At 57.2% G+C, this 17880-nt stretch overlaps 2 protein-coding genes and 1 pseudogene across 2 annotated transcripts in view; all 3 read left to right on the top strand.

Moving 5' to 3' along the window:
- TSPEAR (thrombospondin type laminin G domain and EAR repeats) overlaps window positions 1–17880 on the top strand; it is a 170535-nt gene that overhangs the window by 136135 nt on the left and 16520 nt on the right. Inside the window, 6 exon segments of the mRNA XM_038581636.1 lie at window positions 10801–11016; window positions 11018–11040; window positions 13035–13125; window positions 14454–14610; window positions 16128–16259; window positions 16930–17156. Coding sequence (XP_038437564.1) covers window positions 10801–11016; window positions 11018–11040; window positions 13035–13125; window positions 14454–14610; window positions 16128–16259; window positions 16930–17156 — 846 coding nt within the window.
- On the top strand, window positions 227–4110 carry LOC119877778 (annotated as a pseudogene).
- LOC119867099 (keratin-associated protein 10-7-like) lies at window positions 8962–9726 on the top strand. The gene has a single exon (XM_038581719.1). The coding sequence runs from the start codon at window positions 8962–8964 to the stop codon at window positions 9724–9726; it is 765 nt and encodes a 254-aa protein (XP_038437647.1).

The following is a 17880-nucleotide window of genomic DNA, read 5'->3' as shown; positions in this document are numbered from 1 at the left end:
GGCATTTTTAGGGCAGCAAAGTCCTTCCTGTAAATACAGCAGAATAATAAGCACTCGCAGGACTCGGGCAAAACACCAACGAGGAAGGGGAAGTCTCGGGAGCCTGTCGCTGGACAGCACGCGCCAGGGCCATATAAAGGCCGCCGGACCAGCACCTCGCACACTCACACGCACACCCGCACCCACACACTCACAGGCACCCACTCCCCGCCCCAGCACCCACACCATGGCCGCCTCCACCCTGTCCGACTGCTCCAGCGACCTGAGCTACGGTGGCCGCGTCTGCCTGCCCGGCTCCGGCGACTCCTGCCCCGACCCCTCCTGGCAGGTGGACGACTGTCCCGAGAGCTACTGCGAGCCCCCCTGCTGCGCCCCGGCCTCCTGCCTGACCCTCCTCTGCACCGCTGCGAGCTGCGGGTCCAGCTCCTGCCCGCCAGCCTGCCCCGGCTCCTGCCAGCCCTCATGCGGCAGCTGCTCCCCCTGCCAGGAGGGCTGCGGTGTGTCTGTCTGCTGCAAGCCCGTGTGCTGCACCCCCGTCTGCTGCAAGCCCGTCTGCTGCACCCCGGTCTGCTGCAAGCCCGTCTGCTGTGAAGCATCCCCTTGCTCAGCCTCCCCCTGCTGCCAGCAGTCTAGCTGCCAGCCCTCCTGCTGCAGCTCCTCCCCCTGCCAGGAAGACAGCTGTGTGTCTGTCTGTTGCAAGCCCGTCTGCTGCACCCCTGTCTGCTGCAAGCCCGTCTGCTGCACCCCTGTCTGCTGTAAGCCCGTGTGTTACACCCCTGTCTGCTACAAGCCCGTCTGCTGTGAAGCATCCCCTTGCTCAGCCTCCCCCTGATGCCAGCAGTCTAGCTGCCAGCCCTCCTGCTGCAGCTCCTCCCCCTGCCAGGAAGACAGCTGTGTGTCTGTCTGCTGCAAGCCAGTTTGTTGTACCCCTGTCTGCTGCAAGCCCGTCTGCTGCACCCCTGTCTGCTGCAAACCCGTCTGCTGCCAGGCCTCCCTCTGCTGCCAGGCCAGCCCCTGCAGACCCTCTTCCTGCGTGTCCCTCCTCTGCCGCCCAGTGTACAGACCTGCCTGCTGTGCATCCCCCTCCCTATGCCAGCCCATCTGCCGCCCCCAGGCCTCCAGCGTGTCCCTGCTGTGCCGTCCCGTGTGCTCCCGCTGATGGGACACGTGACCCTGGGGCTCTGAGCTCAGGTCCCAACCCAAGGATGCTGGGCCTCCCGGCCACCCCTCAGCCCAGCCCTTACCTGTGCTAGGTAGCTGCCCCCACCCAAGACGGGGTCCCCCTGGGTGTCCACTCTCCTGAGCTGACTTCACCTCCTCCCTCCTAAGAACGCTGACCCTGCGGCTCTCCGGGGCTCCTGCCCCCGGGACACACCTCCACCTGCACTGGGTCACCTGCCTTCCCTCCCAGTTCTTCTGCTCGGCTCTGGTCACCTGGCCTCACCCTCCGACCTGTTGGCACCTCTCCAGACCCCAATAAACTCACTTCACCCGCTGACCTGCTTCCTTTCATCTGACTCTCACGGGGGTGGGGTGCCCGGGTTTGGACCTGACAGTGGTCTCGTCCTGCCTAAACATCTCTGGGAGTAAGGATGAGAGGTCCCCAAGGGTAGGGCCCAACTGCTCTGGTCAGGGCTGCGGGGTGGGTCTCCCGCCCTGGCGTAGGATGGTCAGGGCTGCTGGGCACCACATGCGTCCCCGGGGCTCCTGAGCCTGGCCACCTGCACATGGGGCGAGGCCTGCGGCGCCGGGCCGGGGCCCATCTCCACCCACCACCCCAGCTGGGCAAAGCGGCCCAGACAGCCGGCCTTGGGGCTGCGGGCAGCACAGCTCCTGGGGGCCTGGGGTCCTCCCGAGTGCTGTTCTCATCCCCTGGAGAGGTGGCAGGCTGTGGGATGCAGGTTGCTGCCAAGATGGGGTAATAGGACTGGATACCTTCCCACCTGGGCCAACCCAGAGCCCTGACAAGACCCTGAAGCCAGCGTGTCATGTTCAGGACCCGAGGAGCACGGGACAACCACAGCGGGGAAGGAAAAGCACAAGGTGCTTATCGCCGTTGGGGCTCTCACCCCCTGGAGAATATTTCCGGCCCCATGCAGGAGGGCCACCCCAGCGGAGCTCCGGGCACCCTCAAGTTCACAGATGGCCTTGGGCACTGGGGGAGGCACAGGCAGCCAGTGTTTGGGTCTGGGGTCCCCGTCACAGTCCGGGGTCGCTCTGTGCCCCACCCCACCCTTCCGGTGCAGCCCGCGGCACCTGTTGGCGTAGCGTCTCCACCCTGGGTCCTTCCAGGGACCTCCTAGGGCAGGATGCACAGACAGCGCGGGGACTCCGTGGGTGGATTTTTTATTCCCGCCGGGGTGTGTAAATTTCCTCTGCGTCTCTTCACGGTGTGAACGCTCCCTTCCTCTTATTCTTCTTTTTTAAAATTTGTCTCTATTGATGCCAAATGCACGTAACACCACATCTACCCTCTTAACCGTCTTCAGGCATACAGTTCAGGGGTGCTAAGCACGTTCTTGACGTGGGGCGACCATCCCGCCGCCGGTCCCCCAGACTCTTCCATTCTTGGGAAAATGAAGCCGCGTCCCCGTGGGACACAGACTCGCCATCACCCCTCCCGCCGCCCCTGTCACGCACCCTCACTCCTCTGTTCCCGAAGCACCTCAGAGAAGGGGTGTCACGTCCTAGTTGTCTCTCTGTGACTGCCCTGTGTCTCCGGCCTCGAGGTCCTCATGCCTCACCCACATTGGAGTCAGACTCGCTTCCTCTTTAAGGCTGAACACTGTTCCGCGGGCGGGACCGCGTTTGCTTCTCTACTCATCCCTCGGTGGACGCTTGGGCCGCTCGACTCTAGCTCTTGTGAATGATGCCGCTGTGACCACGGCTGTCAGAGATCTCCTTGAAGGCCTGCTTCCAGTTCTCTTGAGCAAATGCCCGTATAAGTGCTGGACCGTGTGGTAATTCTACTGTTCATCTTTTGAAGAACCACCGTACTAATTTCCATAGTGGCCGTGGCCAGTTCACGTTCCCACTCACAACCCCAAAGGGCTTCAATTTCTCCACATCCTCATCAACACTTGCTATCTTCTTCTTGCATATATATCATATACAGTATCTCCTCGTTGTGATAATATTTACATAAATATTATATATTTATCCTAATGGGTGTAAAATGGGTGGCTTCTCATTGGACTTTTGATGCGCATGTCTCTAATGATGAGCGATGTTGAGCATCTTTTCATCTGCTCATTGGTCACATACCTTGTACGTCTTTGGAAAAACGTCTATTCAAGTCCACTGCTTGTTTCTGAATGGGGTGGTTTGGCTTTTTGTTATTGAGTGTTGGGAATTCTCTGAACATTTTAGATATGAATCCCTTAACGGAACGTGATTTTCAAATGTTTTCTCCCATTTCTCTGGGTTACGTTTTATTCTCCATTGGTATTGTCTTTTGAGGCGAAAATATTTAAAATTTTCGTGAACTCCAAGTTTTTTATTTTTTATGTTGCTGTGCCTTGCTATCATATCCAGGACATCACTGTGGAACCCAGTGTTGTGAAGCCTTCATCCTGTGTTTTTGTTTTCTTCCAAGAGTTTTATAGTTTTAGGTCTTCCATTTGTGTCATGGATCTGTTTTGAGTTCATTTTTGTGTGTGGTGTGAGGTAGGGGCCTTTCATTCTCTTGCATGTGGATAGTCAGTTTTCCTGGCACCGTTTTTTGAAAAGACTGTCCTTCCTCCATCGAATGGACTTGGTACCCTTGTGAAAAATGATTTGACCTGAATGTGAAGGTTTATTTCTGGACTCTATGCTATTCCATTAGTTTACATGGCCGCCCGTTTTATGCCAGTACCACCCTGTGTTAATTATTGTAGCTTTGTGCCTTTGAAATCAGGAAGTGTATGTCCTCTGGCCTTGTTTTTTCAGAATTGTTCTGACTATACAGAGATTCCATGTGAGTTTGAGGGGTTTAATGTTTCTGTAAAAACATCATTGAGGGCAGCCTGGGTGGCTCAGCAGTTTAGCGCCACCTTCAGCCCAGGGTGTGATTCTGGAGACCCGGGATCGAGTTCCGCTTCTGGCTCCCTGCATGGAGCCTGTTTCTCCCTCTGCCTCTCTCTCTCTCTCTCTCCCTGTCTCTCTCATGAATAAATAAATAAAAATCTTTAAAAAAAATCATTGAGATTTCAATAGCAATTGTATCATGTGCGTAGATTGCTTTGGGTAGTATTGACGTCTTAGCAATCCTGAGCCTTCCAACCTGTGAACATGGAATGTCTTCCCATTGAATCATGTCTTCTTTACCATCTGTCAGCAACGTTTTTTAGGTTTCATCATCCAGGCTTTTGCCTCCGTGGTTAATTCCCTTTATTTTATTCTTTTTGGATGCAATGGTAAGTGGAATTGTTTTTATAATTTCCTTTTTGGGCTGTTCATTATAGGTGTATAGAAATGCAACTGATTTTTGTGCATTGACTTTGTATCCTGCCATCTTTCTGAATTCATTCCTAGTGCTAACAGGTCTTTAGGATTTCCTACATATAAGATCATAGCATCTGTGAACAGAGGTGATTTCATTTTTTCCTTTCTAATTTAGACTGCTTTTATTTATTTTATTGTCTAACTACTCTCCTAGAGCCTCCAGTACTGTGGTGATTAGAAGCAGGAAAAGTGGGCATCCTGTGTTGTTTTTGATCTTAGAAGAAAAGCTGTCTTTACCCATTGAGTGTGTGTGTGCTGTGGGGTTTTCACATATATATTTTATTATGTTGAGATAGTTCCTTCTATTACTAATTTGTTGAGTGTTTTGACCATGAAAGAGTCTTGAATTTTGTCAGATGCTTTTTTTGTATCAGTTGAGAGGATCGTGTACTTTCTTCTTTACTCTGCGAATGTGGGGTTTTCTATTGACTGATTTTCATATGTGGAACCGTCCTTGAATTCCAGAAGTCGATACAACTTTTTGGTTGTTGCATATAATCCTTTGACTATGCTGCTGAATTCAGTTTGCTGGTATCTTGTTGAGGTCTTTTGCATCATTGTTCATGGGGGATATTGGTTTGTGGTTTTCTGTTCTTATCATGTCTTTGACTGGCTTGTTATCAGGGTAATGTAAACCTCATAGAATGAATGGGGGACTCTTCCACCTTTGTTTAATCTTTTTTAAAAAAAGACTAAAGTGAACAAGGATTAATTGGAAAAAAAAAAACAACTGTGAACCTGATATAAGGCATCTGTTGAAAACTTACAGACAAAAAAGGAAAGAAAAAGAAAAGAAAACTTACAGCCAACACCATGCCTAGCTGTAAAAGACTGAGAGCTTTCCTCTAAAGATGAGGAAGAGGATACAGACGTCCTTTCTCACTGCTCCTACTCAACATCATTCCGAAGTCCTATCCATGCAACAAGCAAGAAAAAGAAATAAAAGGCATACATGTCAGAAATTAAGAAATACGATGGTCTCAGGGATCCGTGGGTGGCTCACCAGTTTAGCACCTGCCTTCAGCCCGGGGCATGATCCCGGGTTCCTGGGATCAAGTGCCACATCAGGGTCCCTGCATGGAGCCTGATTCTCCTTCTGCCTCTGTCTCTGCTCTCTCTCTCTCTGTCTCTCATGAATTAATAAATAGAATCTTAAAAAAGAATACAATGCTCTCTATTCACAGAGGATATGACTGTGCACATGGAATATCCCCAAGAATCCACACAAATCTCCCAGAACTATCAGAGAGTTTAGCAAGGTTGAAGTGTGCAAGTCTAAAATAATTAAAATTAAGTGCATTTCTATATAGTAGCAACAAATAATTGGAATTGAAAAATGTTGCTTAAAGGTGTGATTTGCAATAGAATAAATGGTAAAAACTGAGGTATACATCTCAGAGAATATGGACATATGAGGACTATCAAAGTACTGATGAGAGAAATTTAACAAGCTGTACGTAAATGGAGAGCTAGACCATGTTCACAGGTTGGAATATTGTTCTGGTGTCAGTGACCTCCAGCCTGGTCTATAAAAGGTTCAAGGCAATCCCAATCCACATCCGGTAGGAGCTTCCCGTCCATATGAGCAAGCTAACTCTAAAATTATTTGGAAAGAAAAAAAAATTATTTGGAAAGGCAAAGGAGCTCAAGTATCCACATCATTTGAAAATGAAGAACAAAGTTGGAAGACTTCGCCACTTGACTTCAAGATTTCCTTTAAAGTTACAGTAATCAAGACAACGTGATGTTGGCAAAGGGATATAATTACGTAGACTAATGAAACAGAATAGACACATAGATCCCCATGAATACAGTCAGCTGATTTTTGACAGAAACGCAAAGTCAAGTTAAAGACAGAAGTGTACTGGGAACAACTGGACTTCCCAAATGCAAAAAAAAAAAAACAAACAAAACAAACAAACAAACAAAAAAACAGAGAAAGGAGACTTGACCCATACCTCACACTTAGTATAAAAATTCAATAAAAATGATCATAGACCTAAATGTAAAATGTAAGCATTTTAAGCATTTAGAAGAAAACACTAGAGGAAATCCTTGTGAAATCTCTGTGTTGAGCAGAGTTCTTAGGCTTAAAACCAAAAGCTTGGTCTGAAAAAGAAGAAAATTGATAAGTTGGTCTTTACCAATATTAAGCCATTTTGCTCTTCAAACCACGCTGTAAAGAGCGTGGAGAGAGAAGCCACGGAGTTGCAGAAAATACTTGCAAGTCACATCTGAGCAAAGTACAGCTGACCCTTGAGCAACACGGGTGTGGACGGCTGCTGCCCACTCAGACGCGGTGTTTCCGGGAAATACAAGTCCTTCCGTGCATGTGTTTTCTCTTCCTGCTGACTTTTGTAGGAACATTTTCTTCTCTAGCTCACGAGTCGATGTGTCCATGGACTCTGCGTTGTCAGTAGGGCTTCGGGTCCACAGGACGCTGTTAGCAGTTTCGTTTCTGGGCAGTCAGGGCTCGAGGCAGTTGGCACCCTACACTCCCACGTTATTCGAGGGTCAACTGTACTCATGTTCCAAAATGCGGAAAGAGCTCTCAAAATGCAATGTCAAGGACACCTAAGAAAGGACGAGGCCTGCACTTTGAAGAAACGCGCAAAAGACGCAGGAGATGGCAAATACGCACGTGAAAAAGAGGCCCAACACCATTCCTCATCAGGGAGATGCAAACTGAAGCCGCAGCGAGACACCCTTAGACGCCTCTCAGAAGGGCCACCGGGGACAAGCCTGACCACGCCCGGCGCTGGCGGGGACGCGGGGAGTGGGGCGCTCGAACAGCGCCGGGGGACTGCAGTGTCACACACCCCTGGGGACACATGGGGGCAAGTCAGCGCGGTAAGGAATCTCGGCTCGGCATTGGGCATCAGGGCATCGCAAACTAAATCCGGTAAGATGCCACCGCACACCAATGGCTGATATTGAATAATTTTAAAAACCTGGCACGTCCAGGGCCGGCAAGGATGCAGAGGCGCGGAACTGCCCTGCGCCGTGGGTGAGGGTGCAAACGGCAGAGGCACCTGCAAAAGATTTGGGCCGTTTCGTGTCGCATCTAACACGGCCTCCCTGTGGCCCATCTGCGCCACCCCCGGGTATGTATTCAGGACAAACAGACGCTCCAGCCGGGTAAACGCCTGCGCGCGTGGCAGCAGCTGTGTTCATACCCGCAAGCACGGGAGGCGCAGGAAACGTCCTTCCCACGACAGGATGGCGGGATCATGGTGGGTCCCTGCGGGAAGCCGAGTCCCGCCCAAGCGCCTGCCCCTCCAGTGAAGGAAGCAGCCCCGGGCGGCTGCGCACCGGATGTAGGTGACTTTCTGGAAAAGACCTAACTGTAGTGAAGGAGTCAGGGCTTGCAGGGGCCTGGGGTGGAGGGACGGGGACGCAAGGGGACTTCGGCGGGCACGTGGCGGCCTTGGGCGTCCGCCAGGTCTCAGCGCTGCGCACCTGCCAGCGCGTCCCCTGTGGGGTGAGGAGGGCGGACGGGAGCACCTGCTTGCCTCGGGGAGGTCACCCGGGCAAAACTCCTCTCCCTGAAGAAGCTGAGGACCGCAAGCTTTTGGCAGATTTTTTTTTTTTCTCTCGATTATCTTTTATGTTCTACTTCTCTTCGTTTTTGCTGGTTGAGTTTTACCGGCCCAGTGGTCCCAATGCTTTCCCAGGTGGTGCACGCCAGGCAGTTTCCAGAACAGCTGTAGTGTCGCAAGGTCCCCTGGTTGGCTCCGGGGACCCAGAATTGAACTCACCTCCCTCGGTCGCAGGGTTGCCGTGCGGTGCCGATCTCTCTGGAAGCACCTGGGGTGCTCGGGTGGCTGGGATGTTGGGATTCAGCAGCGGGCCTCGACCCGCCCGTTCCCTGCACCTCATCCCACGTCTGCTCAGCGGTCCCCATCTGGAGACCCCATTTCCCTCTGTTCAGAGAATTGTTCCCCGTGGCGGATCTTTCTGGAAATCTCCTGATGAAGGCTGGATTTGGACGACATCATCCACTCCCCTCGTGGCCTCAACATCCCACCTGGGAGCCCCTCATCCGCCCCTGACTGCCCTGGCCACCGGGCGCCCTCCGTGGGTGCAGGGGACGCCCCGCAGCTCATGAGCACCCTGTGGTCCTCATGGAGAATGTGGCCCTCGGGGCCCGCGGGCAACTGTCCCCACCCGGAGGGCGGCCTCAGCGGCTACACGACCCGCGACTCCCGGGCCCCCGGTGCCCCCGGCTGTTTGGGGTCCTCGGCCCCGACGGGCATTTTTAGGGCAGCAAATCCTTCCTGTAAATACAGCAGAATAATAAGCACTCGCAGGACTCGGGCAAAACACCAACGAGGAAGGGGAAGTCTCGGGAGCCTGTCGCTGGACAGCACGCGCCAGGGCCGTATAAAAGCCGCCGGCCCAGCACCTCGCACACTCACACCCACACCCGCACCCACACACTCACCCGCACCCACACCCCGCCCCAGCACCCACACCATGGCCGCCTCCACCCTGTCCGTCTGCTCCAGCGACCTGAGCTACGGTGGCCGCGTCTGCCTGCCCGGCTCCGGCGACTCCTGCCCCGACCCCTCCTGGCAGGTGGACGACTGTCCCGAGAGCTACTGCGAGCCCCCCTGCTGCGCCCCAGCCTCCTGCCTGACCCTCCTCTGCACCCCTGCGAGCTGCGGGTCCAGCCCCTGCCCACCAGCCTGCCCCGGCTCCTGCCAGCCCTCGTGCGGCAGCTGCTCCCCCTGCCAGGAGGGCTGCGGTGTGTCTGTCTGCTGCAAGCCCGTGTGCTGCACCCCCGTCTGCTGCAAGCCCGTGTGCTGCACCCCCGTCTGCTGCAAGCCCGTCTGCTGCACCCCTGTCTGCTGCAAGCCCGTGTGCTGTGAGGCATCCCCTTGCTCAGCCTCCCCCTGCTGCCAGCAATCTAGCTGCCAGCCCTCCTGCTGCAGCTCCTCCCCCTGCCAGGAAGACAGCTGTGTGTCTGTCTGCTGCAAGCCTGTCTGCTGCACCCCCGTGTGCTGCAAGCCCATGTGCTGCACCCCTGTCTGCTGCACCCCCGTCTGCTGCAAACCCGTCTGCTGCCAGGCCTCCCCCTGCTGCCAGCCCAACCCCTGCAGACCCTCCTCCTGCGTGTCCCTCCTCTGCCGCCCAGTGTGCAGGCCTGCCTGCTATGCCCCCTCCTCCCCCTGCCAGCCCAGCTTCTGCCCCCAGGCCTCCAGTGTGTCCCTGCTGTGCCGTCCCGGGTGCTCCTGCTGATGGGGCACGTTTCTCCGGGGTGCTCAGCTCAGGCCCCACCCAGGGACGGTGGCCTTCCCAGGTGTCCACTCTCCTGAGCTGACTTCACCACCTTCCTCCTAAGAACGCTGACCCCGTGGCTCTCCGGGGCTCCTGCTCCCGGGACGCACCTCCACCTACCCTGGGTCACCTGCCTTCCTTCCCAGTTCCTCTGCTCTGGTCACCTGGCCTTGCCCTCCAACCTGTGGGTCCCTCTCAAGTACCCCAATAAACTCACTTCACCAGCTGACCTGCTTCCTTTTATCTGACTCTCACGGGGGTGACCGTGTGGACGCTGGGGCTTCCTGGCTGAGGCCGAGTAGCCGCAGGCGCCCCGGGAAGTCTGCGTGTACCTGGGCTGCTCTGCGGGTGGGTCCCGGCCGTGTCGCTGCCTCGTGTCCCCCAGAGCCTACTGCCGGCCTTCAGCGAGGGAGGGCGGCTGGGTCATATGGCCTCTTCCTGTCACCGTTTCCAGGGCCCCCGCACTGTTTTCTACCTCAGCCCTTCAGGGCTGCACTGACCTTGTCACTGTGGTGGGCCCTGCCCTGCCTCCCCTCCTCGCCCTCCCCTGTCCCTCCCTCCCGGGCCTAGCCTCCCCTCCCCTCTTCTCCCCTGCCCAGACTCCTCTCTGGTTATCACCTGCCCAGCCTCCCCTGCCCCTCCCTCCCCTGCCCAGCTTCGTCTCCCCCTGCCTCCTCTACCCCTCCCTCTCCTGCCCAGTCTCCCCTGACCCTCCTCCCCTGCCCACCCTCCCTTGCCCAGCCTCCCCTCCCCCTCTCTTCCTTGCCCAGCCTACCCTCCCCTCTCTCTCCCCTGCCCAGCCTCCCCTCCCCTTCTGTCTCCTGCCCAGCCCCCCCCCACCATCACCTGCCCAGCCTCCCCTCCCCTGCCCAGCCTCCCCTTCCCCCCTCCCCTGCCCAGCCTCCCCTGTCCAGCCTCCTCTCCCCCCTCTCCCCTCCCCCTCTCTCAGGCCTCCCCTGCCTAGCCTCCCCTCCCTGTCTCTCCCCTGCCCCTCCCTCACCTGTCCAGCCTCCCCTGCCCCATGCTCTCTTTCAGAAGAACGAATACCTGTTCACTGTGGTGGCGGAGGAGCCCGATGCCCTGCTGCTCGGCCTGCGGTACTCGCCCACCCGGCTGCACTTCCTCTTCCTGAGCCAGGACGCGGCGGGAGCCTGGCAAACGCGAGTGACTTTCCGCAGTCCCACCCTGATGGACAGCCAGTGGCACACGCTGGTCTTGGCCGTGTCGGAAGGCTCCTTCTCCCTCACCACAGGACTGTGGCCTCCCGGTGGACATGTAGGTGGCAGGATGCGGCGGGCAGGCCAAGGGGGCCGGGGGCCACCTGCCAAGATGCGGCCCCGGGCGGCGGTGCAGGGCGGCTGGCCCGGCTGCGGCTGGCGTCGTGCAGTGTGCACCGGGGCGCTCGGGCCTGTGGGCCAACAGCTGTCGGGGGCATCCCTGAGGCAGGAGTGTGGGGTCGTCAGCAGGGTCGGGGACCAGACCGTCCTCCGGAAGGGCCGCGGCGGGTGGGGGGGCCGATGCAGGTGCCCAAGCTGAGGGCACTGGACGTGGCGGGGGAAATGTGCCCTGCAGCATGTGGTCACCATCATGACAGGCCGCAGAGGAAGGTCACAAAGCTCAGGCACCAGCGCCAAGATGAAGTCTTTACTCGAACCCAGCTCCTGCTGTGCCATTTTCAACACATCCCTTGACTTAAGACTCAGTTTGCTTGTCTGGGTTGACGGAGTGACATAATGGGGTGCAGAACAATCTATCCGGTAACTTCGACCCAGCCCCAGAAGCCTGAGTCCATACCCTGTCCCGCCGTCACCTGGTCGCCAGGCTGGACCAGGGCGCATGGGTCCCCACAGCCCCGTCACGGAGTGATGACCCCTGTCGCCCTCAGCTTCCATCCTGGCTCAGTGGGGCTGGAGACTCTTTTTCTTTTTTTTTTTTTAATCAGAAATTGTCCAGCTTACATAAAATCGATCATTATTCCAAATATTATTTGCAAAGGCAGACTCTCACTCTGCTTTGTTACCATGGAACTGACTCCATAATAAAAAAAAATCCTTGACAGTCATACACTTCGTTTAAATAAGTCTCTACTACAAGCGCCACCCCCCCATGCCCTCAAGTACATCAGGGCCTTTGCCGGGTGATGACAGTGGGGACCCAGCAGGGGGAAGGCTCTCTGATGGGGACGTGCAGGGGCCAAGGAAGGGGACGGAAGGAACCAGGGCTGCAGCCACTGGTGGCCAAGGAGGAACCCGGGCCCTGCGGTCAGGCTTCCAGGCCTTGTGGGAGCCACGGAGGGCACCCCTGTGATCAGAGCTCTGGTGGCAGCACAGGGGATCCTGGGATGGCGGTCAGGATTGGCCTCACCATGGCCAGCTGCAGCCAGACGCAAGCCCGGAAGGAGCAGGTGATCTTACGGGAGGATATGGCACCGAGGAGCAGGAGGGGACAGTAGGAGAAAGCACATGTCTGGTTCATCAGCTCCAGAGGCTCCGGCCAGGACGTCCCTTCCAGCATGTGCCCACCGTGCCCCCCCACCCCAAGTGTTCAGCTTCCATGTCCGAGTCAAGACCCAGCTCCGGCCACATCTTCCAACACTTCCCAGGCCACCAGCAAGGATCCCTCCTCACCAGACGTCATCTGTGCCCCCCAGGCTTGGTGGAGGGTGGGCAGGCGGGGGACCCAATGCCAGTCTGAGCCATCTGAGGTTCCCGAGAGATGGAGGAGCCACTCTGCAGCCACACTTTTGCAGAAGACTCTTGTCCTGGGGCAAGGAGCATCCCTCAGATGCAGGTCCCCCAGAACCAGGGAATGGGACCTTGCTTGGAGACGGCGTCCTTGCAGGTGTGATCAGGTGAAGCTGAGGTCGTACTGGAGTAGGGCAGGACCTGGTCCAGAGTCTGGGGTCCTTATAAGAGGAGGAGAGGCACAGAGAGGGCCACGTGAAGACAGAGGCAGTGGGGGGTGGGGGGGAGGGTGACGCGTGCTATAGCCAGGGAAGACCAGAAACCCCCAAAAGTTGGAAAAGCCGAGATAAACCTCCCCCGGAGCCTCCAGCGGGAGCACGGCCCTGCAACACCTTGATCTCACCCTTCTGGCCTCCAGATCCCTGGACCACCTGCCGTCTGAGCCCAGACGATGAGCGTGTAGTTTGTTACAGTCGCCCCGGGAAACTGAGACCCCTCACGTGCTGCTTCTCCCTGTCCTTTTCTGTGTAAACGGGCCGTGACCCTGCTCCCTACGGCCCTAAAACCAAATTCAACTGTTTTCAGAATGGCCGACGTGCCCTTCCCGGCCACCCTGTCGGTGCGAGGAGCCCGATTCTTCATCGGCAGCCGGAAGAGGACCAAAGGCCTGTTCACGGTAAGGAAGGAAGGGGCTGCCTGTCTGGCCTCCCAACAGCAGCGCTCACAGAGGGGCTGTCACTACAGGCCTGGTGTCCTCACGCTCTGATTCAAAAGATGGGTGTGCGTGCCACGCAGGACCAGGAGCCCTGGGGTACACTAGGGCCCCGTTCTTGCCAGGCACATTTCCCCATGTTCTTTCTTCCTGGCATACTCGCCCCACTGCCAGCGCAGCTCACACCCTACACCCTCAGGGCCCTGCTCCATGTCCCCTTCCATGGACACCTTCTCCTGCCACTTAGAGAAGATGAGACTTGTACTCAGCCCCTCCCCTGGTTGTCTTCTCCCCCGTAGCCCTGACGGCCCTCAGACCAGCTGTGCATTTGCTCATTTCCTATCTCTCCCCTAGAGTGCAAGTGAAGGACCTTGTTGCATGAGTGTAGGGGCTCTTGTTCCCTGCTCTGTCCAGTGCCTAGCTCCATGCCTGATACATGGCAGGTGCTTGGTGAATATTTATGGATGGCGCGCTTGGGTGGATGGATAGATGGGTAGCTGGAGGGGTGCGCGGGTGGACATATGGATGAGTGAGTGATGGATGATTGAATGGGTGGGTGGGTGAACATACAGAAGAGGGATGGATGGATGGATGGATGGATGGATGGATGGATGAGTGAGTGGATGTGCATATGGTGAATGGATGGGTAGATGGATGGATGGATGGATGGATGGATGGATGGGTTAGATGGACACATGGATGGATGAGTGAGTGATGGATGGATTGATGGATGGATGGACAGATGGATGGATGAATGAGTGATGAATAGACATAGTGGATGGATGGATGGATGGATGGATGGATGGATGGATGGATGAGTGGCAGATGGAAGGATAGATGGAGGGATGGATGGACATATGGATGGATGGATGAATGATGGATGGACATATGGTGGATGGATGGATGGGTTAGATGGATGGACACATGGATGGATGAGTGAGTGACAGATGGATGGACATATAAATGAGTGGTGGATGGATGGTGGGTGGATGGACAGACAGATGGACAGATGGATGGATGAGCAATGCAGCCCAGTCACCCGAGGTTGGTTCACAGGGAAAACCCCTTCTGTGACCACATTACCTTAGAACGGTGTATAGTTCTCTGCCCTTGCTCCAGTGCTCCCCACCCCCACAGCCAATGAGCAGACTCTTCTCTCGTAGCTCTCGAGGTGGCTAGACCCTCATCCCCATTCCCGCCTGGCCCCCAGGCTCTGGACAGGCTGAGTGAGCCCAGTGGCCCAGGTCCTCTCTGGAGGTGAGGTTCTAAACACGCTGTCCCTCTCTCTGCAGGGCCTGGTGAGGCAGCTGGTGTTGCTGCCCGGCTCAGACGCCACCCCGAGGCTCTGTCCCTGCAGGAGTGCCGAGCTGGCTGTCCTGTCCATCCCCCCTGTCCTGCAAGGTCCCTCGGGGAGGCCAGAAGATAATGAGGTGCTGAAATACCCCTATGGTTAGTAGGTCAAAGCCACCCACTGCCCCGCACTGACGGCAGACCCCAAGAGCTTTGTCACTTTCCGACCTCCCCTGGTAGCAAAGACGGGGGTGATTATCCAACTGACCTCCGAGGGTGCCCTCGCGGCTCTCCTTAGTGTGTGCTTGCGGGTTCTCCACGTTAAGTCACAGTTTGGACCGATTATGTAATTTATGTAATTTATGCAGCCCCTGGAGCAGCCGAATCTCTCCCACCACCCCTCAGCCCGCCCCTCCCGGGCCTCCTGGCCATGCTTCCCCGCTCAGGGGAGCCCCTCAAGGGCGTCGGCCCTCACGGTCCAGTCCTGGGGTGGCTTCCAAACTCCAGAAGCACCGGCTGCTGCTCTTTATGTGCTCACGTTGGAGAGGCTAGAGACTGGGGCGCCTCGGTGGCTCAGTCGGTTCAGCAGCCGACTCTTGATTTCAGGTCAGGTCGTGATCTCAGGGTCGTGGGACTGAGGCCTGCATCAGGCTCTGTGCTCAGTGGGGAGTCTGGGGTTCTCTCTCTCCCTCCTTCCCTTCCCCCTGCTCCCATGTGTGCTCACGCTCTCTCTCTCTTTCTCCCTAAAATAAATAAACCTTGGAGAAAATGGTCTACAAATTGATGCAGTTTATTGTCATGACACTTTGAATAATTTTATAGCAAAAGTACGATTTTGAATGATTCCTTAGTTAACAGTACAATTTTGAATCATCTTTAAGTAAAAGAAGAGACACAGAGGAAGAGAATTTCCCCACACAGAGAAAATTTTCAGGCCCTAAATGGGAATTTGCCACATCTGTCCAGTTCCTCCAGGAGGCAGGAGGCAGGAGTGCGAGCCCAGGCCTCCACTGGGCGCTGCATCCGGCCCAGGTGCTCTGGTCACAGCGCTGGCCGTCGGGTGCAGCACCCACGTCGCTGTAAGTCGGCTGCGCAGCATCTTCAGGATGAGTGGGCCTGGCCCTAGGGGAGGTGTGACCACCAGAGGACGGGGTCAGACGCCAAGAACTGGGCAACCACCAAGCTTAGGTAAACTGGCACCACAGAGTGACCGGTCTGAGAGGAGGGCAGGGCAGCTGTATAACGGCCAAAGCTTTTCTTGTTTCCTTTTTGTTTTTAAAGATTTTATTTATTTATTCCTGAGACACACAGAGAGAGACACACACACAGGCAGAGGGAGAAGCAGGCTCCCTGCAGGGAACCCGATGCAGGACTCGATCCCAGGACCCCGAGGTCACGCCCTGAGCTGAAGGCAGACGCTCAACCACTGAGGCTCCCAGGTGCCCCTGGCCAAGGATTTTCCAACGGAAGGAGGGCCGTGGTCCACAGTGGGGGGGAGGCAGCAGGGAGGCCTCGCACCGTCTGTCCCACTGTGCGGGGGCCTCGCTCCCTCCCCGGGGCCACGTGGAGACCCGTGTGTCCTCATGGGCCCCGCACGCAGAGGCAAAGGCAGGACTGCCTGGGCCAGGGGCCACCGCCCAGCTCCTGTACTCTGGACCCTCCTTGTCTCCCCCCAGAAACCGACTTGAGGGTGACGCTGGGGTCCCGGCCCCCGTGCACCAAAGCGGAGGACGCCCAGTTCTGGTTTGATGCCAGCCGGAAGGGGCTGTTCCTGTGTGTGGGCAGCGAGTGGGTCTCCGTGTTAGCAGGTGAGGCGGGCGGCAGGCTCCCCGGCCCGGGAGTCAGGGTTACCTGGGAATAGGGAGCGGCCCCCCAGGACAGCAGGCCCGCGCACAATTTCATTGGATCGTGTGTCCTCTGGGCACGGCACGTGGGGGGCGGGCTTGTTGCGCTCCCCTCGTCCGGGTCGAGTCCCCGAGGCCCCGAGGGGGCAGCCTCGTGGCACCGCGTGTGCCCTTGGGATCTCAGATGCTGGAGATCGTCATTCCCGAGTGCGTCCCGCGGGGCCTTCCCGCGTGGGGACAAGGGTGCTCGGGACCCTCGCCCGCGGGGATCGGGAGCCGCCTGCAGCGCTGCTCACCCGCCTGGAGCCCAGTCCCTCGGGCACCAAGCAGTGAGCGTGGGAAGCGTGGAGGAGGGACCCAGGCCACCCCGTCATGTCACGGGGCCTCCGCACACCCCACACCCGCGCAGGCGCTAGGGCCCCTCTGCCGGCCTCTGTGTGCGGGTGAGACGCGCTCGGGGCAGCTCGCCGTCCGGAGACCCCCGACGGGGGCCAGGGCCGCGGCCTCGGGGCTCGGGCTCGGGCTCGGGGCTCGGGGCTCGGGGCCTGGGGCCTGGGGCCTGGGGCGCGCTCCCCGACGGCCGGCGGCCTCCGTTCCGGGCGGCGTGACCGGGGCTGCACGGTTCTCTCACCAGCCAAGGAAAAGCTGGACTATGTGGAGGAGTACCAGAGCCTGTTCACCAGCTCGGAGACGCTGGGCATCGAGGTCTTTGCCATCCCCGAGGCCGGGCTCTTCGTCGCAGCCGCCAACCGGAAGGCCACGTCCGCCATCTACAAGTGGACGGACGGAAAGTTCGCCTCGTACCAGAACATTCGCACGCACCAAGCGCAGTCCTGGCGACATTTCACCATCGGGAAAAAGGCAAGTCTGCTTCCAGCCACTTTCTTTTTTTTTTTTTTTTTTAAGATTTTATTTATTCATTCAAGAGAGACACACAGAGAGAGGCAGAGCCACAGGCGGAGGGAGAAGCAGGCCCCATGCAGGGAGCCGGACGTGGGACTCGATCCCGGGACCCCAGGATCATGCTCCGGGCTGCAGGCGGCGCTAAGCCGCTGAGCCACCCGGGCTGCCCTCTAGCCTCCTCCTCTCAATCCTTTTTATCTTGGAAAAACCCCGAGTCCAGACGTTGGCTCTGCTCGTGTAGTCGGGAAAGTATTTCTCGTGGTTTCAAAGTCCTGCTCCGGTTCTAAGCAGCTTTCACAGTCACTTAGCGGGGCCTCTAAGTCCAGGACGTGAAGTCTGGTTTCCTACAAAATAGGAGGCACAACCGTTCCCGAGTGGCCGCCCAGGTCCAGGTAACCCATCGGGGCTAAATTAACAGCTTGTGGGCTCCCAGGAGCGGGTCCACAGCGTGGAAATCATTGGCGACAGAGACACTCACTCCGCGGACTCTGTATCCAAACGGAGGGGGCCGGGCCCGGAGGTGAGGGTGTGGGACCCCCCCCCCCCCCGCAGGCAGCCCCTGCGCAACCACGGCCGGATGGGGCCGAGGGCTGCCCCCAGCACGACACATTCTCTGATCAGCGCCCCCTGCCCCCTGGACCCCAGGGGAGAGTCCTGGGGCCGCCCTCCTGTGCCCCCCGCA

This window comes from Canis lupus, chromosome 31 (genome assembly GCF_011100685.1).
Source record: "Canis lupus familiaris isolate Mischka breed German Shepherd chromosome 31, alternate assembly UU_Cfam_GSD_1.0, whole genome shotgun sequence".
NCBI lineage: Eukaryota > Metazoa > Chordata > Mammalia > Carnivora > Canidae > Canis > Canis lupus.
Note: the sequence above shows the minus strand (reverse complement) of the source record. Positions and strands in the feature narration are given on the sequence as shown.